This window comes from Panthera onca, chromosome B1 (genome assembly GCF_046562875.1).
Source record: "Panthera onca isolate mPanOnc1 chromosome B1, mPanOnc1 haplotype 2, whole genome shotgun sequence".
Taxonomy (NCBI): domain Eukaryota; kingdom Metazoa; phylum Chordata; class Mammalia; order Carnivora; family Felidae; genus Panthera; species Panthera onca.
Window position 1 is genome coordinate 168,755,696 of NC_138342.1, and position 24,424 is coordinate 168,780,119.

Genomic DNA, 24,424 nt, shown 5'->3' on the forward strand with positions numbered 1-24,424 from the left:
CTCCAGCCCTCAACAGTGCTGCCCTTGGCCACCATCTAAGGTGCCCCAGTACCACATGAGGAACCGTGCATGTGTCCCCACCAATCCTCGCCAGGCAGGCCCAGCCACTCCATCTTACAGGTCAGTAAATGAGGTCCAGAAAGGTCAAGTGACCCGCCCTGTGGTCTCCCAGCTGGTAGGGCAAGGCCAAGATTCAAATTAGGTCTAGCAGGCCCACCCACTAGTCTAGACCCACCCACTAGTCTATCCTCTATGGATATGTAGTAGGAGCACAGCACAGTGCTAGGCACCCCCAGACAGGCATGGATGCGTAGACACAGAGACCAACACCCACAATCACAACACGTCAGAGTGTGGTGGCATTCATCTGTCAGGGGCCACCCACCAGGTTCTGGGCAGGGACAGGGTTCCCTCCATTCCTGAGCCCCCAAAAAAGGGCCACTGGAGCCTAGAACAAGAACATCCTTAGGCCTTTCCTGCCCCCATCCAAGCAAGACTGCCCACCCCAGAGGCTTACTGGCCAACTGAGGCAGATGCCGCCCACAGCTTCTTCCTCCAACCCACAAAAGGTCCCAGACCCAGATGTCTTGCCAGCCTCCACGTATCCCCATCCCTCCACAGTGTAGCTCAACAAGGCCAGGGTGGCTCAGCAGAAGCCCCCAGGTCCTACTTGCCCTGAAAATTGCCTAGTCACCTCCCACTCCAGCCCCCACCAAGCACTATCGTGGGTGGGAGGCAGCCTCGTGTCACCCAAAGGCTTGCAACCATTTCCCAAATGCAAGCTTCCAGGCCAGCCCTGCCATAGCCTGCCATATTACCCTTAGAGAAATCACTCCATAATAAGTTTTAAATATTGTAGTGCAATATGCCCCAGCTCTGGGTAAGGATTTACCTGCAGTATCTCATTTAGTCCCAACAAAAATTAGAAGGTAGGTGTTTCCATCAGCCCCTTGCTGTGTAAGAAGAAACCAGGGCTTAGAGGCACCTGCCTGAGGCAGACACTGCACAGGAGTGGGAGCAAGGACTTGAATCCCAATCCAGTCTGTCCCAGTTCTCATGGTCTCAGCTTCCTTTTCTGTCAGGGGAAGAGGTGGGCCTAGGTGATCTCTGAGTTCCTTTATAGCTACAGAAAAGACAGGTTTGCATAAATATGCTCCACACGCATGCATCTGCTAAGGCCTGCATGGGATGGAGGCCCTGGAGGCCCCGTCCCTCACCAGGAATGCACAGCCTGTCCCTGAGGCAAGGCCCGTGACTGCGAGGGAAACCACTGCCTGGGCCTCCCAGACCCTTGCCCCTCACAGTGATGGCCTCCCTCCATGTGAACAGAGAGGTACCACTTCCCTCACTCTCCATGAAACCCTTCCACAACCTCTCTCTGCCTGAACGATCTCTCCTTCCCTTAAGAAGCTCTTCTTCTCTTCACCTGTTCCATCCTCTCCTGCAACCCCAGATGCTACCAGCTGGTATTCAGTATTCACAGGGTCATACCCAGGAATGGAGGGACTCTCAATTTCAGCTCCCCAAACCCCCTGTCCCCTACTAAACATCCTCAGCAAAGAGAGGATGACTAATTCTGTTACCCTACATCCATTCTCGGTGAATCCTCTGTATCAACACTGTCGGTAGGTATCACGTTCCCATTTTACAAACATAGGCACTACAGCTCAAGAAGGCCCAATGAGGCCCAAGATCACACTCCCCTAAGTGGCTAGGTTGGTGGGGCACCTGGGTGACTCAGTCAGTTGAGCATCTGACTCTTGATGTTGGCTCAGGTCAGAATCCCAGGGTCATGGGACCAAGCCCTGCGTCTGGCTCCATGCTCAGGATGGGGCCTGCTTAAGATTGTCTCTCTCTCCCTATCTGTCCCTCTCCCCCCCACCTCTTCCCCTCTCAAAATAAAAAAATTATAAGTGTTCAGGTCAAGATTCAAACCCTGGACTATCATTTCAAGGCCCACACTTTTTGTGCACTGGACTAACTCCCTAAACGCTCCATTTTATGCTTGCAAGGGCAGCTGAATTGCTAGAAACAGGAAAAACCTCAGTTCTCCATGAGCACTCCCTTCCCACCTGGATGCCTCAAACATCACTGTGGCCATGGTTCGGGGCACAGCCAGACTGCTCTCCTCCTGGCCTTAGACTCAGGGCTATCGGGACACCAGTAATCCTACTCCCAGTCACTGACCCTAACCCTAAGCCTAGTCTTTGAACTAGGCAGATCAGAGGGGAGGTTTGCCTTTACCCCAGGGCCTCTGGCATCAAAGAGTGCTAGAGGAATCCTGGCAGCTTTTTTGCCAAGAGAATCCCAGCAGGACTTTCTAAAAACCAAACAGACAGAGGAGTCCAGAGATAAAGAACACATGTTCCAGGAGGACCCAATGACAGGGGCCCAAATTCTTAGGCAGTAGATGTTAAGGATATAGTGGCAACTGAGCCCCAAAGATACAGGAGCACCCTTTTCTGAGTTCCTAGGGCCCTGATTGGGGGTATCATGGTGTAGAGAAGGGCCACAAAGACCCCATGCTCCCCACTCACAGCCTTTCCACACAGATGATGGAAGAGGCAATGCACAGTCAAATATGGGTGTATAGAAGTGGAGAAGGGCTCCATACAGTCCTACAGGGTGGCAGCCTTATCATCCTAAAGTGCCAGTGCAGATCTTGGGTCCCACAGGCCAGGCCTTCCCAGCTAGCAAGCCACAGGCAGGTGACATCTGTGCCCAGATACTGACCCTACGGGGCAGCCAGACAGGGGCCCATGTTCCCCTAAGCTCCAAGATGCTCTGCTCACCCTAGTATGCCAGGCAATAATGCCACTGTCTGTGTGCCTTGGTGGGAAAAAATTAGGGAGCCCTGCTCTAAGGTTAGGTCTTCCTTCTTCCAAAATGAAACATAAGGTCTGCAGCAGGGAAGTGACCTGCCCAAAGCCCCTCAGTTAATTTGGGTGAGAGAATGTAGTGGTACCCGGGCCTCCCAGCCCCCCATCCAGCCTTCCTTCTGCTGTGTGCCCCACCCTGGCCCACTTAGTTTCTCGATGGCCTGGCCAGGGCCCTCCACCCAGTTATGTGCCCAAGTTTCTCCGACAGGGCCACCCATGCACCATCTCTGCAGCTACTCTGGGTGGAGAGGGGTCAACAGGAGTAATGAGGGGGGAGCTGCCAAGACCTCGAAGGCACCCCTCCACTCTATGGGGAGTGGGCCCCAGAGCCCAGGGATCCAGGGTCATGTGGGACCCAGTTTCACCTGGGAAGTAGATAAAGAAAGCTGATTCAGTGAGCTGAAACCCAATCATTTCCTCATTTGTCTTGTCAATGTCCTTGTCCTGCAGAGTATCACGCCCATCGTATAAAGATTTTCTGCTAGAAAGATGTTTAGTGTGAGTCTGGGAAGCAGACCTCTGACCTTCATCCTTCAGGGCACAAGTCAAAACTATTTCTTTATTGGAGATAAACCCAATGACTCCCACCCATGTAGTAGTGCTCAGCTGGCAGGGTGGGGAATGGTTACATCAGGGCTGCAAGGCATCCCTACTCCATCATCACCTGCTGATGATATTCTCAACCTGCACCTGAGCCCCAAAACTGTCTCAAAAGGAGTGGCCAAAGGTGGATTTCTATCCAAAACTAACCAGGATCAGCTCTGAAGTCTCCATTTCATTCACCACCACCCCCAACCACCGCCAGGACCCAAGGGTATATCTAGATGGTCACCCTTTGGCCAGTGCCTCCTTTCTGATAGGGTTCCAGGATTTCTCCCACCAGGTATATAGGTATCTTCCCATCTCAATCCCTTAGAGCATGTATTCTCAATGGGAGCAGAGAGTATCACCCCCAACCGAGCAAAAATCGGTTCTTGGGCAGGCAAAAAAAAAAAAAAGCAGGTATTCCTTGGCACTTGCTATGGACCAAATTGTGCCCACCAAATTCATATGCTGAAGTCCTAACCTCCAATGTGACTATACCTGCAAACAGAGCTTTTAGGAGGTAATTAAGGTTAAATGAGGTCATAAAGGTGAGGTGGTAGAGCCATAATAGAACTGGTGTCCTCATAAGAAAAAGAAGAGCTTTCTCTCTCTCTCTCTCTCTCTCTCTCTCTCTCTCTCTCTCCCCCGCTCCCTCTTTCTTACCCTACCGCCACCCCACCCTGTGAGGACACAGTGAGAAGGTGGCCATCTGCAAGCCAGGAAAGGAGCTCTCACCAGAAACCAAACCCTGCCAGCCCTTGATCTTAAACTTCCAGCCTCCAGAACTATGAGATAATAAATTTCCGTTGTATAAGCTCCCCAGTCTATGGTATTTTGTTATGGCAGCCAAAGCAGACTAAGACAGTGTTTCTCTACAGAGAATTGCTTTTCTCCTTAGCGGGGCCATAATGGAAAAAGAAAGTTTGAGAAACACTCTCCTAGAGAATTCTTCATTTGAAAGGGTTTAGGGTCTTACAGGAAAGTCTTTCATTTCACAGTTTAGAGTGCTGCTTCTCTACAACACTAAAGTTGTGCCCCCAAGAGGCATTTGGCAATATCTGGAGACATTTTTGGTTGTCACAACTCAGCGGACTGCTACTGGCATCCAAAGGGTAGAGGCAGGGACACTGCTAAATATCCTACAGTGCACAGGACAGCTCTTCCCACAGGAGAGAATTATCCAGGTCAAAATGTCAGTGGTGCTGCCATTGAGAATGGTTTAGAGCAAAAGAAACTTCAGGAGCCTTCACATTCTGCCACAAAACTTCCTAGAAACCTGAGGCCTGCAGCCTTGTCCTGTAACAGCCTGCCTGGCCACCTTTAAGCACCAGTGGTGGCTCCAGGAGGAGCTCACCCCCAGCCCCCACAGAGCAGTTCCCAAGACTGGAAGGCCCCCACCTACCAGTGCCTGAGCAGGGGCAGCTGCCCTGGGCCCACAGGTCTCCCAGAGGCCAGAAGGAACAGGCCAGGAAGAAAGAACCAACAAACTCATCGGACTCCTACCCAAGGACCATAGCAAGCAAAGCTAGAGCTTAACACAGTCCTTCTCACTTCCTGGGGGAGGCCAAGCACCAGAGAACCAGAGGCTTCATGGTGGAGTTCAAGAAGAAGACCCATCGAGGAAGGAGAATCCCAGAGCAGAACCAATAATAGTGATACTACCGCCACCAACCACAGCTAATAGTTCCTATCCGGGACCCGTGCTGTGCTGCCCAGCAGCTCGCTGAGCACTTTACAATCATCGACTCATTTGTATATCATGACAATCCAAGGTAGGTATTGTTCCACTGCACAACTGAGGAAACTGAGGCACAGAAAAGTTGAGCAGCTTGACCAAAGTAGAATTCCAAAGTGGAAGAGTTGGGAATTAGAAAGAAGGACCCAGGAGGGCAAGACCAATAACAAACTAGGAGAGTGACACCAGGTTTCAGAGTCAAGACCTACTGCATGGTGGGCTCGTTCCACCACTCCACACACAACCTTGGGGGTGGCTGTTATGGTTTCCTCTTTTACAGATGAGGACCCGAAGCTCAGAAGCAGTAAGGGGCTCACCAGTGGAAGGCAGAGCCAACTGAAGGCCAGGGCACCTAGGAGGACTGGGAGGCCCCAGCAAGAGCCCACTTACCTGAGAAGATTGAAGCAAGCCTGAAGATATCCGAGAGGCGGGAGGTCACCGGCTCATAGGGTGAGGCTTCATAGAACTCCTCACCTGGAAGAGAGAACCAGTGTCAGGCACAGGCCCACCCTTCCTACAGGACTAGACGAGAGCAAGTTATGAATGAAACGGTGAGCATTTCACACAGGTAAGTTCTTTCTCACCAATTAGAGAAGTCCCCACAGCAGGTCAGTACTGCCAATACTCTCCTCTACTGACCTCCCTGCATGTCCAGCCCTTTCTAAGGCCTTCCAAATGCTTCTTGAAAGAAGGCACTGGGGAGGTGCCCATGGAAGGTCAGGTATAAATCACAGGATTTGAAGCCAAAGTCCCTCCAAAGTCATTCAGTGCAACTTCCTCATTTCACAAGCGAGGACCCTGAGGTGGGCCAGGGAGGTGAAGCAACCTGACTGAGATCACACAGCTACTCACAGCAGAGCTAGACTAGACTCTGGTCCCCTGACCCTCACACCAGCATTGTCTCTCGTCACACTAGGTTGGCTCTGCCCAGGCCACGTAAGGGCAGAGAACTTCCTCTTTGCTTCCCATCATGTCACCATGATAGGGCTGAAGGTCTTCTCAGTGGAATCCTGATCCCCAGCTTGTCTGACTGACTCCCTGCCACCTGATGGCTTCTCAGACTTCTCCTCGAGGCTTCTGGGTGCATCAGAGATTCAGTGAATGGAAAAGCAAGCGAGTGACAGGAGATAAATGGCACAGGGATGCCCTGGAGACCCACTGCCTCCTCATGGGGACTCCCGCCCTTTGCCAAAACCTCAGCAGGAGAGGAAATATCCTCTTGAGACTTTACTGTGAGGAGAAATCAATGGGTAATCACTCAGACTGCGTGTTTGTGTTGAAGGGGCGGGGGACACAGGTGATGACCCACAGCTTCACACATTGATTTCCTATCCACCCAGGGCCCAGCACCTAAAGAAGAGTACATGTGGGGTGGTATCCATGGGGGCCACCTGCAGGAAGGTGCCAGCCATCCAGAAGAGGGGGCTTGGAATCTGCCTGTAAGGGACGCATTCAGCCAGGCCCATGAGGTCACCCAGAGTCTAGCACTCCAGGCTTGTCCAGCCCTCTGCTGGTTCACAGAGAAAGGCATCTGTCTGCTATATCTGGCAGACCCCCCAAAAATGGTACAGATTCCCCAGATGTTCATTCTCTCCCTGGAGAAATGTCCTCCACCCTTCACTTTACCCTATACCCTCATGCTCTGCAACACCCAGCAAATGCGTTACACACAATGGGTGCCCAAGTGGTCTCTTACTATCCAAAGGTTATTCTTTCAGGCCAGTCCCAATCCCACCTTCCCCCTGGACTGTCACAGGGCTGTACCATCTCAGCAAACTCCACTCTACCCACAGACACTGGAGAAACTCCCGGTGGTGGGGTTACCAGCCATTGCTATTTGTTAGGGCCAAATAATACAAGAGCTTTTTGTAATAAAAATGATGTTACACTAAGCCTTCTATGTACCAGCACCATTGAAAGTGCTTTAGGTGTACTAACTCATTTAATTCTCTTGTCTATGAGATAGGCACTACCCTTTGTTTTATTGATAAAGAACTGGGGTACAGAGACGTTAAGAAACTGGCCCAAGGTCACACAGCTGGTAAGTGCCAGGTTTCAAACCCAGGCAGCTGACTCCAGAGTCCAAGTACTGAAACATTATGAATACTGTCTCCAAAAGTAAAAGTGTTATTGAACCAAACTGTTCTTACACAAGTAGTGCTGCTGTTTAACTTTTTAGAGTCAGTCTTATGCCAGCCAGACTGCTCCCCCAGACCAGGTCCTTCCCTCCCTTATCTGGCAAAGCTAGGCCCGCGGGTATGGATCAGCTAGTATGACTGACTGGGGGCGGGATGGGCGGGGGTGGAATCTCTTGGGGAAAACAGCTTCTTCTAGGACTGGCTGGAAAAGGTCCATCCTATTTAAGTCAACCCATGCTGCCTGTTCCTGTGGCAGAATTCACCAGTGGGAAATCAGAGACCTGGCCACACGGGCATCCTGGCAACCAGATTAAACTAGATCTAGGATGTCACATTCCTGGGCCATGACCTGGGAGAGGCCTTTGCTCTTCACATCTGAAGGAGCAGAATGACCTCAAACTTTAGTGCCACTTTTGGAGAAGTCAAGAAGTGGTCTCAAATCCCCCATGCAGCCAACCAACAGTGACAGTGCCACCATGTAAGATACTGGTGGTTGTGGTGGTGTGACAGAAGGGGAAGATGAGCCTGAGACCACAGGATCTCTCCAGGGCAGCTGGAAAGGGGCCTGGATAAGGAGTCCGGGAGGCCCTGGTCCCACCAGCCCCCCTCCCTGCACCTCAGCTTCCCCATCAAAGTGGGAGTGGGATGGAATGATCTCTAGGTCTTTGCAGTTGGGACCATCTAGGACCTGAGCAGAGGCCACAGTCCTGCCACCGCCAGCTCTATCCACTGCTAAGGACCTCAGACTAGGCACAGCTCAGCCTCAGGTGGAGGGAGAAGAGAGGAATCGCACCCACCAGCCAGGGCCAAGGAGAAGCCACAAAGTCCAAACCCGCACAGATCTCTCCACTCCACAATCCCCCACCCTGCCCCAGGCCCAAGCCAGGTTATTAACTGTTATTAAAGAATAGGGAGGAAGTGCTTACAGCCTCCCCCAGGGAGACCACTCATCCCACACCATGAATAATTAACCCTCAGGTGGATCCTGTCACTCACAGGAACATTACCTGCTGTTAAAAGGCCTCTCAGCTTTCCCTGGCCAACCCTGGGCAGAAAATACCTCTGACTCCTAAGAGCCAGGAATGGGGGCAGGGTAGGTTTTGAGGAAGGAGAAAAGCAGGGAGTCTACTTTTCTAGAGTTGGCCCAGGGGAGGGGTCTCCTAGCCTGTATGCTTGCCAGCACAGGGACCATGGCTGAATCTGTGTTCTCACCTTCTGAAGCACACAGTCGGGGCTACACAGACGTTTGCCTGGTAAGGGAACCAACAAGCCAGCTCACGCCTCTCCAGGCTGACATTCCTGGGTTGAAAGGGCCTTGAAGACCACATGGCAGGATGCAGCATAAATGCACAGAACGCACACTGCTATCATCCAAATGCCTCACTGCCTGGCTGCAATCAGGAAGGTTCTTGGTGTTCTGACACGGTGATGCCAGAGGGAGCCATTCTGGTGGCCCTCAGGTGGCCCACCTGGCTCTTCCAGCTGGCAGTTCTGTCCCCTCCCCAGTGCATCCGTCCTGCAAGCCCTCAACAAGCCCACCCACAAGTGCCACCCAGCCTCCCTTGGGTTGAGACTGAAGACCATGGGAAAGAAAACAAGAAACTAAACAAGCCAGCTGTTGAATTAGGAACCTCAGTTTTCACGCACTACAGAGGCATCCTCCGGGTGAAGACCGCTCCTTGCCTTGCAGAGAATAAACATCACGCGCTTTGTGGCAGTGTTTCCCTCTCTGCTCACTTCTAGTTCTAGGACTCGAAGCTACTAGGAACAGGAGACCTACACATGAGGAATTACTTTGCTATTAATGGTGGTAACACTGTTCATAATTACATGCCCAGTTTACTTCCAAATTCAAGGCGGATTGGAACCATCTTGGCCACTGGTCAGGAATCCCTCATTCTCCAGCCTCACACCAGATCCCAGTTTCCTCCTTCCCTCCAGCACCCTGCTCCTCCATCCGAGGCTAATCAAGGGCACTGTTCCACAGTGCAGCCCTCTCTCTTCACCTCGACATCCCTATCACTCCCAGTCTACCTTAGAATTCAAGCTGCTCCACCCTCTCACCTCTTACAAAAGAAGTCATCCTTTGTTCTCCTCTCCTCTTCACACCAAAGTTCTAGAAGACATCCACAGTCACCACTCCCAGCCCCCAGCTCCCATTCACTCCCCAACCAGGCTTCTGCTCCCAGCAACCACCTACAATGCTCACCCCAAAGGCATGAGGGACATGTCCTAGAGACTGTGGACCCTCTCTCCTCCCCAGGTTTCCTGATATACCTCCCACCTCTCTCCCAACACCTCCCCCCAACCTCTGCAGGTCCCTCTCCCTCCCCTGCTGGCACATCTTTAAATGCTGGGAGTCCTGAGGGCTCTGTCCCTGCCCTCCTCTCAGTGTGTGCACACCCACTCCCATGGCCCCAGTCACACCTACAGGCTAATGGTGGCTCCTCAATCTCCATATCCAGCGCCACTTCCCCACCTGGGCTCCAGCTGTGTGCAGGGCATGGCCAGTGAGAGCCATGTGCCCCAAAATAAAGGAATCATCTCCCTGCTCTCCCCCCTTGGCTGCTTCTTATGAACCAACCCAGTTGCCCAAAAGAGAAAACTGCCCTCCTCGAGTCCTCTCTCTTCACCAAGACCTGTTGATTCCACCTCCTAAATAGCTCTTGAACCCTCCTCCCTCTTTCCTGCCACTGTCCTTGGCCAGCTGGCCAAGCTGCTGCCCGCCAGGTCCCACATCCCTCCCCTCTCCTCACCCCATCCCCACTTCCAACCCCCCACCTTACTACACTGAGTCACTTGCAGACCGGCAACTCCCTTCTGGGAGTCTTTGCCCAAGCTCCCCTCCACCTCCCACACTCTCCCCACATTCCTCCCTCCCCCCCACCGTGTAACTGCAGCTCACTCCTTAGTCTCAGATCAGAGGCTGCCTCTTCCAGGAAGACTCTGTAGATTTCATAAGAGGCTGCCTTGGGCTACCACAGCACCAGTGCTTTCTGACAGCACTCATACCACCAAGTGACAGAAAGCCCCTCACTTATCCACATCCCCCCACAAACTCTGAGCTCCAAGAAGCCAGAGGCTACCCCAGCTTGTTCTCCACTGTTCCCACAGGCCTGGCAGATGAGAACCTCTCAATAAACAGCTGTTGAATCAAGAAATGAACGTCTAACCAAGGTGGCCAATCCCCCTGCACTGTACACAAATCCCCCACACTGTAGTCTGGAGGGGAGGATGGGGGTGTGTGGAGTGGGTTGTTAGGGGAGGGAGCTGGTAAGGTGCCACCTTGGGACCTGAAGCGGCCTGCTGCCCACACACTGCCCCAAGCCCTATAGAAGGTGCCTAGGCCAGCCCTGCAGTCAGGAAGCCACCTGAAGAGCAGGTGTCCTGGCAGCAGGAAGAACAGAAATGGGACTGCCCTTCGCTGAGCGCCCGGGGCTCCGGGGAGTCCCAGGGACTGGTTTGCTTGGAAGCACAGCTCTGCATGCACAGGACCCACCCTCCCTTCTCCATCTGCCTGGGTACCCCAGCCTCCCCTTCTCTGTTACCACTTCACTCGTCCATCAGTCCATCCATCCTCTCCCGACCCTACTCTCTCCTTTCTCCAGCCTCGTTCTTCTCCCACCACCTGGCCCTGTCTCCTTCCCAGCTGTCACTCTCCCTCCTCCTCCATGTCTCCAGGCTGACTCCGACAACCCCTACTTCCTGTGTTCTAGGCCCCCGTGGCAGGGGGCGACAGAGAGTTCGCCAGTTCCCTCCACTACCAAGTCCTACCCTGAACCTGCCCCACCTCCCCGCCCTCCGCCCTGCGCAGCCCTCCCCACCACCCCCATCCCACCGCATCCCTCCACCCCACCCCCACCCCACCCCCACCCCCCGCCAGGCCCGGCTGGGCTTACCCTCGGTCAGCCCCAGGTGGATACTCCAGTAGATCTGCAAGCACTGCAGCTCCCTCTTCATGCCCCGCTTGCAGCGGCAGTCGTAGAGAGGGCTCTCCTGCAGGACCTCCAGGGCCGCCTGGCACTCCTTGTTGGCCAGCATGGTGTTGCGGTCCCGGCCCGCCAGGCACTGCCGCAGCGTGCGGTAGCGGGAGCTGCAGTTGGATTCCGCGGCGCACAGCTCATTGGCCCGGACGCAGTCCACTGGGGGGCGCCAGCCGTGGAGCTCGGGGCCCTGCAGGGAGGAAGGGCTGGCCAAAGAGCGGAGGGTCTCGTCTGGGTGGTGGGGAGGGAAGACAAGCATGAATGAGGGCCGCCGTCATCTCTGACCCAAGATGCAGGCCTGGGGGCTTGCGCCCTTCTGGGAAACTCCACACCCATTTTACTCCAAAGCACACCAAGGCCACCACAGAGCCGGTCAGAGGAAGAGCTGTGAAAGGACTCCAAGACACCAACACCCCTCCTCAAACCAGAAGGAGAATTCGAGCTGTCATTCTGCCCTGGTTCTACCAGATTCCCTTCCGATTCCACCCTGTCACCCCACAGCCCTGGGCCCAGGAGCAGAGCACGGGAAAGCCAGAAGATCCTTCGGAGAGACCACAGACCCTGTAAAAGACGAGGAGGCCAGAGAAGAAGGTCACAGCCTCAGCAGAGAGCTGGGGGCTGCAGGACCTGCTTGAGCATGCCGAGGGGGACCCTCACTTTCCTGCTGCCCAAACTTCCATCAACCTCAGTTCCAGCCAGAGGTCCAGCCAACATGCCGGGCTAAGCCAGGAAAGCAGCAGAATATTATTTAACTTTCCTAGTCTTTTAGGACTTTAGAGACACAGTGTCCGGCCCCCACATTTTACCATGGGGTTGGGGGGGTGGGGGGACTGAGACCTAAAGAAGGGAGATAACAACTCAAGGTCACACACAGGCCGAAAAGATCCCTCAGACTCCTAACCTGTCCATTCTAAGTTCCCAGACCCTGAGAGAAGACCCCAAGAGACAAGCCTGAGCCTGTGGCCTGAGGCACTGCATGCCTGGAAGGGAGCAGCTACCCCTCCCCGGCCCAACCCTCCACATCTTCCAGTCCAACTGCACACTGGCTAGAGAGCTGAAAACAGGATTTCTGTAGACAAGCTTTACCCCAGCCCCACTGACAGAAAGTGCTGCAGGCAAGCCTGACAAGCAACTCGATTTCCTGTGTGTGTGTGTGTGTGTGTGTGTGTGTGTGTGTCCGGACGGGCCTTTTCCATGTCTCTCTCTCACACACTTCTCTCTCTGACTTCCTCCTAAGGTCTATTTCTCCATCACCTTTGCTCTTGGAATAGCTCTGTGCTCTTGTTCACTCTCTCTCTATAGCATCTACTATTTTTTTTCTCTTTCTTCCCTCTCTTTCCACCCTCCCCTGAAACCCTGTCCCCCTCTGTCTCTCCTTTTTTTTTTTTCTTTCCAAAAGCCAAATAATAAGCCAATTACAAAAGAGAAAGAGCTTCCCTCCTCAGACCCTGGCCTTGCACATGGAGCCTCACCTCTCCAAAAGTGAACAAGCAGAATTCAGCCACCTTTCTTACCCATCACCCTCAGAGCATCTAAACCCACAGGCCTCTGAAGGAAGGGGCTCAGGGAAAAAGATTCAGAAGTGAAGGGTAGGGAAGGGCTCACTTGGTCCTGTCAAAATCAAGCTCCCAAAATGGTTTCCTCTAGACACAGACATTTCCCTGGTCTCCCTGTCCTCTCCAAGCCCCTCACTCCAGATTCTGCCCTAGAAAAAGCTCTTCTGTGCACCAGAGCCAAGACTGCCTTTTCCGAGACCCAGGAGTGATCTGGGAGGCCTCCTCCATTCCATCCAGCCCAAAACATTGTAAGATCCTAGGCCAGAAGTCCCCTCCTCAGAATCCCCCACACACACCCTACCCCATTCCCTATCCAGAACAGCCACTTCTCATTCCTTCCCCCAGAAGGCCCTGCTCACAGTGGGGGGGGTGCTACCGCAGGAAGAGAGCGACACCTAGAGGCAGAGCACTGCACCACGAGCCTGTCACTCCCTACAGCTGCAGAGGGAAAAGGAATCTGCTGCTGGAAGGGAGGACACCCACCCACAAGAAAAGGAAGTAAAGGAGGAAGGGGTAGGCCAGAGCAAAAGATAATACCTCTCCCATTGACCATACCTCTGCCCCAGGACAGGAAGAGCTGAAGGCTGTGGCCAGGCTGAGACAAGACCGGAGAAGAAGCCAGCATGGAGTGGGGGCATCTGCCCAGGCACTGGCTGGAGAGGTGTCCTCCACCCAAGCAGAGGCAGCAGCTTTATTTCCTGGCTTCAGCAAATTCCTAGGTCCCTGAGCAAGACTCGGTGCATGTGGGCCACCCACAACCAGCTGAGCTGACCCAGCCTCACTTGCACCTGCTGCCCCCACCCAGCCAGCCAGCCTGCCTGCTCAAGAATAACCCAGCCCTGGGACTTCCACTGACTTCACCCCAACATCCCAGCAGCTTTCTCCCTTCCTATCTTGACGGAGCCTGAGGATGCACTGTCGGAGACAGACTGAGAAAGGAGCATTGTGGGCAGGTTTAAAGGTCAGGACATTGGCCTAGGGGACTGGGGCAATAAAGGCATTTACCCTGCATGCCCGGCAGGTGGGGCCCGGAGCCCCATGGAACAATCCTCACAGAATCCTGGGCTCCTGTGCCAAAAGCAAGGGCTTCCCCCATCCTGCCAGCGGGCACATGTGACTGGGGCAGGAAGATGCTCTGCAGAGAGCCAGTGAATCCTCTCACCAAACTCTCTGGCTGCACCTATCCCTGGCTCTTCTAGTTGGCGTCACGACCCCCAGAACCAATCAAGCCCAGCAAGAGAAAGAAATAGCAACTGAGAGCCTTGGGCCAGGAATTCCAAAAGAGTAAAGGTCAGAGGGTACCCTGGAGATGCTCCCAAGTTCTAGGTCAGGGAAAAAACTCAGATCCATCAAGAAAAGACATGTGGAACAGCTTCTAGAGACAAGGGGGACCGAGAGACTACGTGGAGCTGTACTGAACATCTTGGCAACAGCCAGAATGCTCATTCTCCCCCCTGGGCATGTCAACACTGGAGGTCAGGATGACTGGCCAGAAAGGCCTCTCTACCCCAAGACCTCACTCAGAACCTTGGGGGGTGCTCACTGAAGACCTGTGCTCCTGGGAACATGCTTCACCGTGCCTCTCACACACTGAAACTGCCTACCCAGTCTCAGGCTCCACAAAACCTCTCCTCCAAGTGGAATTTCCAACCAACTCCCAACAGTAGGATCCTTGCCAGGAAAGTGGCCCTGAGGCTGAAGTTTCCTTAATAACAACGTATCCCTTCCTCCTTGGTGGGCCTAACCCACAGCCTTCCAATATCCTGTGGTCACTCAGTTAACCCCTCCCCTGCCCTGGCTTTGGAAAGGGGCATCTCAAGGGAAGGGCTTTGACCAAAAGGGCTGCTGACCCCCTGCTCTTACTCCTCCTCTCACCACTCAGCCCCCAGGGTCCATCTCTGACACACGCAAACACACACACACACACACACACACACACACAAACACACACACGCATGCATGCATGCATGCTCTCATACACCTATATCATGAGAACAAAGTCAACTCCTCAGCCCTCTCGGCTGAAAAAAGCCTGCCTGCAACATGGTGTTCTGTGCCGAGACAGCACTAAGGGGCCCATATTGCTGTTTTCTATCCCAGGACATTAGAAGCCCCCTCTGGGGTGTACACAGCTCAGCAGCGCACAATCTGGTTGCTTTTCCTGAAATATAATTTTCTTTTCTTCTTGGCCCTGCTCATTCTTGATCCCAAAAAGCTGGATTTTCAGACCAGCAGTGGGAGAAAAGGTCAGGTTTTATAACAACCCCTTTGGAATGAGAGTCCACTTGCAGTGGGTAGCCAGGAAGGGCTGCAGGATCACAATGGGCCTGGAGTACCTCTCCAGCTCCTTCCCACACCCTCTTCTACCCAAGAGAGGAGCTGCCTCAGACTTAGGAAGGCAGGACCTCCAAGGCCATACCCTAGAGCAGGGCCAAGCCCCCTAGGAAGTTTCTGGGAAGGGGCAAAGGATGGGGGTGGACAAAGGGTCCAGTGCCCAACCAATATTGACTCAAATCCCCTGTTCAAGTCAAGAGAGCACTTATTAGACCATCCAAATCTTTCCAGGATAGGCACCTACCTCCTCAGGCCTTCCCCTCTCCCCTCCACCAGGAGGCAAAGGGTACACTCTGGACCCAGCCTGGCAGCCTGGCTCACCACTGGCTAATCGCAGGCCAGGATGGTGGGAAGAGCATCCACACTGAAGCAGATGTGTGCTCCCTCAACACATGCATTCCCCAGCTCCCTCTCTGGAGCACCTTCTCCAGAGCAGCAGCCTTGCCTGGGACTCCAGGTCTGCCCAGGGCCTCAGAAACGCCTTCTCCCTCACCTCCACTCCCAGAATGCTCTCTCTGAACCTATTTCCCAAGCAACTGAGATTTCACATAGCACAAAAGGGGGTGAGAGGTTGGGAATTCTGGGTGGGAAAGAGACTGCCCAAGGTTCGGGGGCACCAGGCAGCCCCTCCTCCCTGCCCTTGGAGGAGGGGGCTTACAGAATGGGCACTGGTCTTTGTTCGGATCTCTTTCTTCCAACATCCCTCTCTTTCTTCATCCAAGGAAGCAAACTTTGACCTCCCTCCTCTTCCTACAAACTACAGGGTGCCCCCGCGGCCAGAGGTGGTGAAGGATAGGCAGTGAATGGTTGCTCCAAACCCTCCACTCCGGCCCAGGTATCTGGCTTGGGTCTGGGCTACAGGAAGGGCAAAGGGTGGGGAGAAACTTGAAAAGTGTTCCAGGGAGCGGGGCCACTGGAAAGGATTTCCGGGTGCGGGAAGCGGGATGCACTTTCCAGAGGTTGATTGGCAGGTGAGGGGATGGCTGCCATCGCTGCCCCCACACACGTCCAAGCAGGAGCTCCTGGAGAAACCCATGCTGTCCGCCCGAGTCGATCCGGGAGCCGACAAGAAAGATGGAACTGGCATGATTTTTCTCTCCGCGACACTGTGCCTCTCCCCACCCACCTTCCTCTCTTCCAAATCAAGAGTTGCAATTCTTTCTCAAGTTGCCGCAATTTGAATCCATTATTTTGGGAGAAATGAATGCTAGTAGCATTGTGTGCGAGTAAGCGAGTGTGCCTGTGTGTGCGTGCGTATGTGCGGGGATGGTTAGGGTGTTCCACGTCTCCTTCCCAAGCCCCTTCGTAACCAGCCAGCAGCGGTTCGCGTCCCTCCGCCCGCATCCTCGCCGCCCGGCCCCGCTCGGTTCGGCAGCGCTGGGGCCCGGCTCGCTCCGCGGCGCGCTCTCCCCGCCGGTCTCCAGCCCGCGCCCCGCTCGCCCGCCGCGTTCCCGGCTTCTTGCCGGCGCCCGAACGCGCGGCCCCGCGCGGCCCCCCAGGCTCCCGCGGACAAACGGCCCTCCTCCGTCCCCGCCCGCAGGTACTCACCTAAAAAGAAGAGGAGGCAGAAGACGTTTGCCAAGATCATGTTAAATAAATCCCACAGTTTTTTGTGTTTTTTTTTTCTTTCTCCCTTGGGTAAAAAATAATAATAACAACAACAATAATAATAGCCAAGCAGTGATAATCAGCCCAAATCCAATGCGGAGATCCCAAGCTAGTCCACCCGATGAAGATCCCGAGTCCTGCGATTCTCGCCTCTGGGGTGGGGGGTAAGGAGGGCGGTGGGCTGCCTCTCGACGCCCTTCTCGCCCACTAAAATGAAATATACACGTATGTGAGGATATATCTGCTTTACAAGCCGAGAGCCCGGTCGTCGCTCTGTCCTCCCCTCCGCTGCTCGGGGAAGGCGCGAGTCTCCGCGGGTCCAATTCCCCTGCGCTTCCCAGGAGCGGACTGGGGAGGTGGGGGAGAGGCGATTTGAGAGTGAAGGGCTGGAAGGAAGCAGCAAGGGTGGGGGTCAGAATAAAATGCAAATAGAGAAATCCACCGACGGGTGTTAGCGCCAAGGAACAATCCGGTGGGAGCTTCGAGGACGAGAGCCCGGAGTCGCTTCTTTCGCACCAAGACGAAGAAAAGATTCAAACAAAAAAAAATCTTCTCCCGCTAACCCTTGCTCGTCTCACTTTTTTCTAATGGAATTCCAGTGACCGTGTGTATCTGCGTGCGTGTGTCTTTCTCTCGTCTCCCTCCCTCTCCTCTCCCTGGCTCTCGCTCTTTGCTCTCGCTCTCTCCAGCTCTCCCTCGCTCTCCTCCCTCCCCCTTCTCCCTCTCTCCCTGCTCCTCCCTCCGCCCGCCCCCCCTTCCCCCTTCGAGGCTCCCTCGCCGCGGCTCTCGCGCCCGGGGCTCGGCGCTCGGGCTCCTCTTCTCCGCCCGGGGCTCGGCGCTCGGGCTCCCAGGCGGCTGGCGGCGCGGGGAGCGGGAGCGCGGCGGAGAAGCGACACTCTGCAGCGGCGGTGGCGACACGGCGGTGGCGGTGGCGCCGGGGAACGCTGGACGAGAGGAGAGCTCCGCCGCTGACTCCCTCTGCTCTGGCGCCCGCCCTTCTCGGGACTGACCTGATGCCTTGGCCGGAAACTGACCCGCTAGCGGGGCTACGGCTCAAGCCCACCAAAGGCTCCGCACCCTTCCCCTCCCCCGCCGCCCCACCAGACCTCCCCCTGCGGCGGGCGGGTTGCGCCCTCCAACCCCCACTGCCCGTGCCCCCGCCGCCTCGGCCCACGGGTCCTGGAGGCCTGGGGAGGCTCAGCTGAGGCCGGAGGGCGTGGGGAGTCCCGGACATCCCAGCTATCCCGGGGTGTGGGGGAGGGGCGCTCGAAAACCCCCCAGGCCTGGTGGCCAGGGTCTGAGGAGGGGCTCCACCCTCCTCAAGCGGAAGCGTCCTTGGACCCTGGAGTCCAAGCAGAGTGTCTCCCCGAAGGTGCTAGAGAAAAGAAAGACCCCCTCCAGCGCCAGCCCCCAGCGTCCCCGCGCAGCCTGCCTGCCCAGGTCCAGCCCCGAACACGCATACACCTGTGCTCTCCACGCGGGGCTCGAGAACTTTCCCTACACACCCCCGGCGCCCCGCATGCCCCGGCGTTGCAGCCCTTCGAGACTCCCCTTCCCCAATGGTCTCTCCTCCCCTGGTGCGGGAGGAAGGCCGTGGTGCCTGAGCGCCCTGACCGCCTCCTAGAACAGCGGACCTGCCCGAACCGCACCAGAGGGATCGGTCCGGGGCTGGAACCCCACCCCGGGGGGCGCTCCGGAGACCGACCCGGCCCAGGGCTCCGTGCCAAGCTTGGCGGCCCGCGCTCGGCGACGGGCTGGGCTCCGAGAGCTCTCCTGAGGCAACCGGCAGCTCCTCGCTTCGGAGGCACCGGGAGGGGTCCCCTCCCCCAGCCGAGAAGGGGGCGATTGATCCATCTGTCGATGGGCCGGGCTCACCGGCGTGTTTTAGTCACGGAATTTACAGTAAACGCCCAGAGGCACCAAAAAGGAAGCGTCTGGCTGGGAAAGGGCTGAAGGAGAGGTGAGGTTGCTGGCACGTTCCAGCAAGAGGGGGCGAGGCGGCGGGGCGGTGGACACGCGGGGGACACGCCCACGCACGCCAGGCACCCCAGTTTCACTCTTCCTCCTGACACATCCTCAGCAACGTTCGAGCTGCCTGCGTCCCTCGGCTTTGGTGCACACATTCCTACATTCGGCGCGCACCCCGGGTGCTGGGGTGGGGTACACCCAGTGCCTCGTAAACTTTCGGCGCTACTCAAAACCGGATCTAAGGTGTATTTGGTGGTGTCTTTTACCATGCATGTTTAAATGAACAAGTCTCTAGAAAAGAGTAAACGCTAGAAATCGACCTGGGCTCGAAAGGAAGGGTCACTCACAAAACCATCAGCCTTCGCTAGTGGAAGAGCTAGAGGGAGCAACTTCCATCTTGCGGATTTAGGCGGGAACACAGATCCCCAGCCTTGGAAGCACAGCGCGCGGGTCTTCTTCGAATACCTCTCTCCTTTTGCTGATATTGGGGCGTTGGCGGGAGCCCTAGCCCCTCCCCCTGCCCTCCACTGAATGATGCCGTATGGAGGTGCGGCCGAACCCAAGGAGTGGGAGACGGGGTCCAAGAATGCTTGGGGTAAGAGCTGGGGAAAGCCTCCTCAGGGCAGACCTCCCTGCCTTTCCTCTGGGCCTCTCTGTTCTAGGAAAAGACTTCACAACCGACAAGACCTCCCTGCCTCGTTTCCAGAATTCGGGGACTTAAGGAAGCAGCTTCAGAAAAGTATAGATGAAAGGGTAACAAGCCCATAGGGCTTATGCTGCTGGGGAGTCTGGGGAGACTGGAGGCCAGAGGCTAGGAGGCTCCCGCAAATAAAATTTCTCCCTCCCCTGCCCCACTTCAGGGACTTCTGGTAGCCCAAATTCCCTCCACCATCCCCACGCTCTGGTATCCCATGCAGCTTTTCCCTCTTCCAAGGGCTAACTCTACTCCCAGCTCCCAAATCAACACATCGCTCTTTCTCCTCTAAAACTTTAACTGTCTTTTAACCCTGGCTAGACATAAGGACAACTCTCTGGGGGTGCCCGGGAGGCTCAGGCAGTTATGCTTAGGACTTCAGCTCAGGTCATGATCTCACAACTCCTGGGTTGTGACAGCTGTGCTGAAAGCTCAGAGCCTGAAGCCTGCTTATTCTGTGTCTCCCTCTCTCTCCTCCCCTCCACCATTCGTGCTCTCTCTCTCTCTCTCTCGCTCTCTCTCTCTCTCTCTCAAAAATAAATAAACATATATGGAAGGACAACTTTCTGAAACACATGTGGGAGCTTTGCCTGACCCCCTTTCTGGTGAAGGTTGCTGAGAAAGCAGCAATGGACACCAGGCATGGCTCCCATTGACTTGTCTTCTTGGCAGGAGGGGAATCTGGTAGCAAGAGGTGAGTGGCTGAGGCCCTTCAGGGACTAGGCATCACCGGCCTTAACAAGGACACTAGACAACACCAGCCAGACCACCATTGAGCTTGTTGTGGCTGTGGGGCCCTCTGGCGTTGGGCCCTCTCTTCCTCCCTGTCTATACAAGCCTTTCCCAATACAGCCCACCCTCTGCTGACCCCAGCCCTCAACCTACGTTGCCCTTAGATATGGCGGAGTCCAGGTGCCACACCATTATTTCCTGAGCACATGCTATATGTAAGCCTCCCGCCCCACCAGGATCTGCAGAGGAAACACAAAGGAACACATACTAGCCATAGACAATTTAATCTATAAAATCTTTATAAAATGAGGATGAAAAAAATCTTAAGGAAATTTGATGAGATACTGTACACAGAGTAGCTAGTCAGATGCCTGGTTCATAGGCAGTTGTTCATAAAATGTCACCCCTTTCCTCTGGGATCCAGAAAAAAGAATTGGGTACCTATGACAAGGCATAAAACTTAGTGCGGAATAAGAAGGGAAGATAAAAAGCTATAGTTATTCAAGGGAAATAGAGACTACTTTGTAGAGGATGATGGATAGGAAATCTTGCAAGAGGGAGTCATGGGAGAAAGGCAAGTGAGCATGTGTGAACAAAAGCACCTGGGCTTCACTGATGTACTTCCTCACACCCCCAGGTACTGTATCCTTCAGACTGCTTTCCTGAGCCCACCCCAGCTGCCCTGAGCTAACCAGCAGGTAACTCTCGTGCCCATCCACCCACCTTGCCTGCCCTTCCACCATCAAAGATCCAGAAGTTATAATGTGCAGAGGGGAAGGAAGGAGAACACTTAGGCCTTTTGTTTCTTCCTTTGCCTCATCTCTCTTGACCTACGCATCTTGTGGAGTGGATTCTCTGGAGGACAAGAGCAATAGAAGCAGAGAGGGAAGAAGGACTGGGGCAGGAGCTTGCAGCCCCACCACAGTACACACACACGCTTACACACACAGGCATGTGCACATGCAGTAACCACAGAGCTCAGCTGACCAGACCTGTACTGCCCCCACAGAATCTCATCCCTTACTTTCCTTCAGTGGAGGGAAGAAAGCTGGGTGTTCCCTTGCCCCAGAGATAAAAGCCAACCAGGGATAAAAAAAATGTCAGCTAAGACATGTCAGGAACAAACATGGAACAGCAGCCCACCAGTCTCCTGCAATCAATCAAGCAGCACCGACTTATTGGACCCCTTTTCTATCCCCAACACAGTGTTGGACTGCTCCTGCCATGGAAGCATTTACACATAGAGTTAGGTCATGTACCCATGAAGAGTAAGCAACCCAAGGGAACACTGACTGGGGCCAAGTAAGAGAAAAGAAGAGTTAGTGCCACTGGATTTCAGGACTTGCTGGGAAAGTAGGACTCAAGCTGGACCTGGAGGATGGGTAGAATTTGACTGAACACAGGGGACAGCATTCTGGGAAGGGGCAGCCAAGGTAAAATCACAGGGGTAAAGGTTTGAGCTGGCCAAGAGTGGGGAGGAACCAAGGGGAAAAGGTTGGGAGGAGCTGGTGGGAGAAAATCTGGAAGGTCCCATTGGGATGCATAGTAGAGGACCAAGCGGGGAAGGCTTTGGACTTGCTCCCCTACAAGCTACTGAAGGTCTCTTAGAGGGCGTGTGACGTGATGAAAATGGTATTTTCAGAAGATTGATCTGACAATTCTGTGAAAGATGGAGATAAGAGAAGTTAGGAGGCAATTGTTAACAGTCTCGCCTAAGGTAATGAGGGCCCAAAACCCAAGCAGGCAGGCGGTTGGCAAGGACAGGAGGTGGTGGTGGGTGTGGCAGGAGGGAAAGACTCAGGGACTGGAAGTAATGGCAGGTGTGGACCAGGAGGTGAGGGCGTGAACTGGAAGTAGTGATGGGCAAGGACTGGAGGTGGGCGTGGAAGGGAGGTGGTGGTGGGCTGGACAGGAAGTGGTAGGCAAGAGCTGGAGGAAGTGAGGGGTGGGGGGAAGAGGAGGTGGTGGTGGGCGTAGACAGGAAGTGGTAGGCAAGGACTGGAGGAGGTGGGCGGGGACAGGAAAAGGTGTCAGAGGCACTGTAAAGATAAAGTTTTAAGCTGTTGGTGACAGATTCGTCATGGAGTCCCAGGAGGAGGGAATTTGCCTTCTACTCCGCGGTCAAGACAGACAAGGTGACCAGCCCTGACTTCTCAGTCTCTGTCATGAAAAAAATAATTAAAACTTTATGGCAAGGTACATGTTGATATTTCTTTAATTCTTGTAATAACTCTGTGGGGCAAGTACTCTTAACAGCACCATTTATAAATAAGAAAACTGAGGCAAGAAAAGTGATTTAACCTGGCCAGGGTCATATTTTAAGTGGCAGAATCATGATTCGAACTCTGGCAATTGGGATCTAGGGTTTCTCTCTGGTAACCCATGTGCCCTAAATAAATAAGCAAAGTGATGGCTCTCCAGCCTGTAAGTTTTCATGTCCCAATTCAGAGCATCTTAAATACTCCCTTTCTCCCTGCCCTGACCAGCAACAGTGTGAAAACACTAAAAACTGAAATTTCTTTTTTTTTCTTTGCTGCGGGCTTTGTTTGGCCTCATCCTTGGAGTTCAAGTCAAGAGCCTAGAAAGCATCCTGTCCAACATGGCATAGCTGCATGGTGCCCAGCTCATCCGGGGCCTTTCTCAGCCCTGTTCCAGCCCCCTGTCTCCCTCCTAATGGCAGGCTGACCCCCTCACCAGCATTTCATCCCCATAGGACCACTCCAGATCCTTGATGCCCAGCCTGGCAGGAGAGAACTAGTCTGGGAATGAAGACCAGCAGGGATTTAACTAAACTCTCTGATCCCAAAGAGTGAACAGGGCTGCTGAGGCAGGGTGGGTGGGACCATATTAGGAGGGAAGAAATGCATACTGCACTCAGGGGCATTGATTTCTCTAATTGATTTCGGTCAATGTTCTCCATGCTTCATCATTCTCTTTTGAGGTAGGCACTGGCAGGAGGTGGGAATCTGGCTTTACTTAGCCTCTCCCCAGGCCCTCAGAGACATCTCTGCAGCCCCACCCATGCCAAGGAGTCCCCAGGCCCTGGGGTAGCCCATCAGAGGGAGAGGAAGCTGCTGCTGAAGCAGGAATGCAGGAATGCAGATGGTTACTGGGCAGGGAGCTATCAGAACCACCTTATGTGGATATAGCACTTCTGAGTTTCAAGGCTTTCTCCTCCAAGATCCTGAAGCTCTTATAAGCATCCCTGAGAGGAAGGCGTGGCAGAATTAACTTCTCTTCCAAGTGAACCAACTCAAGCTTGAACATGTCCCATGATGTGGCCAAGGTCACAAAGCAGCCAGCAAGTGGCAGAGCCAGGACTTGAAAGCAGGTCCTCCCACACTCTGGTCTAGTGAGCTTTCCCCTTCTAACACAGAAACCAAGCATTCATCCTACCAGGGTGCCGGGCCTCTCTGCTGCTTTCTCCTACATAGGAGATCATGGAGGAGAGGGAAAAGGGACCCAATAGTTTTTGGCAGTGTCTTTCATTCATCCAGAACAGGTCTGGGAAGGACTGTTTCTCTAAACTCTTTCACTAGAAGTCACAGATGTCCTGAGAAAACTGCAAAACCCCACTTCTCCTCTGCCCACTTCACAACTTCCCAATGGAGACCAGAGCTGAGCTGGTAAGTGGTCCTTCTGGTGAGCTACCATCAGCTTAAAATATCCCAGCTCACTGTCAAGCCTCCTCCCCGCTGGCCCTGAGTGCACTGCTCTGCCTATGTTGGCACCATCCAGGCCACACCCCAGCATTGTCCCCATGCCAGCACTGTGCTTGGCAGATCCCAGCTGCCTGTCTGAGTGTGCACACCCATCCCAGCTCTCAGGCACTGGCGATCTGCCAGGTTACCCAAGGTCAGAGGCAGAATCTAGGGAGAGGGGCAGTGATTGCTTCTGCTAAGCTGTGGGGAGCCTGCTCCTGCTGCCTGCTGCCCCCCAGGAGAACTCTCAGACCCAGCAGCTCCCCACAGGGACTATGTCTTTATTTAGCCAAGCCTGGCAAAGTGGGTGGAGCACCGGAGCTAGGTCTGAAATGGACTGTCACTCGAAGGGCCCAGGGCAGTCTCCAGGGGGCTGGAAGGCAGCTCAGAAGGGGCTCTGGACAGAAAACAGGGACCAGAATATCCCTCTTTGAGCAGACATGCCTCCCCTAGGCCTAATGTAGAGTTTGGACAGATGGGCACATTTACCTTCATGGCCCCCCTTCCTCAC

The 24,424-nt window shown here is 54.4% G+C and overlaps 1 protein-coding gene across 3 annotated transcripts in view; it reads right to left on the minus strand.

Moving 5' to 3' along the window:
• Nucleotides 1–24,424, minus strand: part of GFRA2 (GDNF family receptor alpha 2) — a 96,994-nt gene that overhangs the window by 67,570 nt on the left and 5,000 nt on the right. Inside the window, exons 1-3 of one of the 3 annotated variants that reach the window (XM_078445463.2) lie at nt 16,759–17,539; nt 11,237–11,510; nt 5,590–5,673 (exon numbers count right to left, since the gene is read on the minus strand). In XM_078445463.2, coding sequence (XP_078301589.1) covers nt 5,590–5,673; nt 11,237–11,378 — 226 coding nt within the window. In that variant the 5' untranslated portion in view covers nt 11,379–11,510; nt 16,759–17,539. Of the gene's footprint in view, nt 1–5,589; nt 5,674–11,236; nt 11,552–16,758; nt 17,540–24,424 lie in introns of those variants that run through there. The other 2 variants (XM_060653354.3, XM_060653353.3) reach the window with 2 other exon arrangements.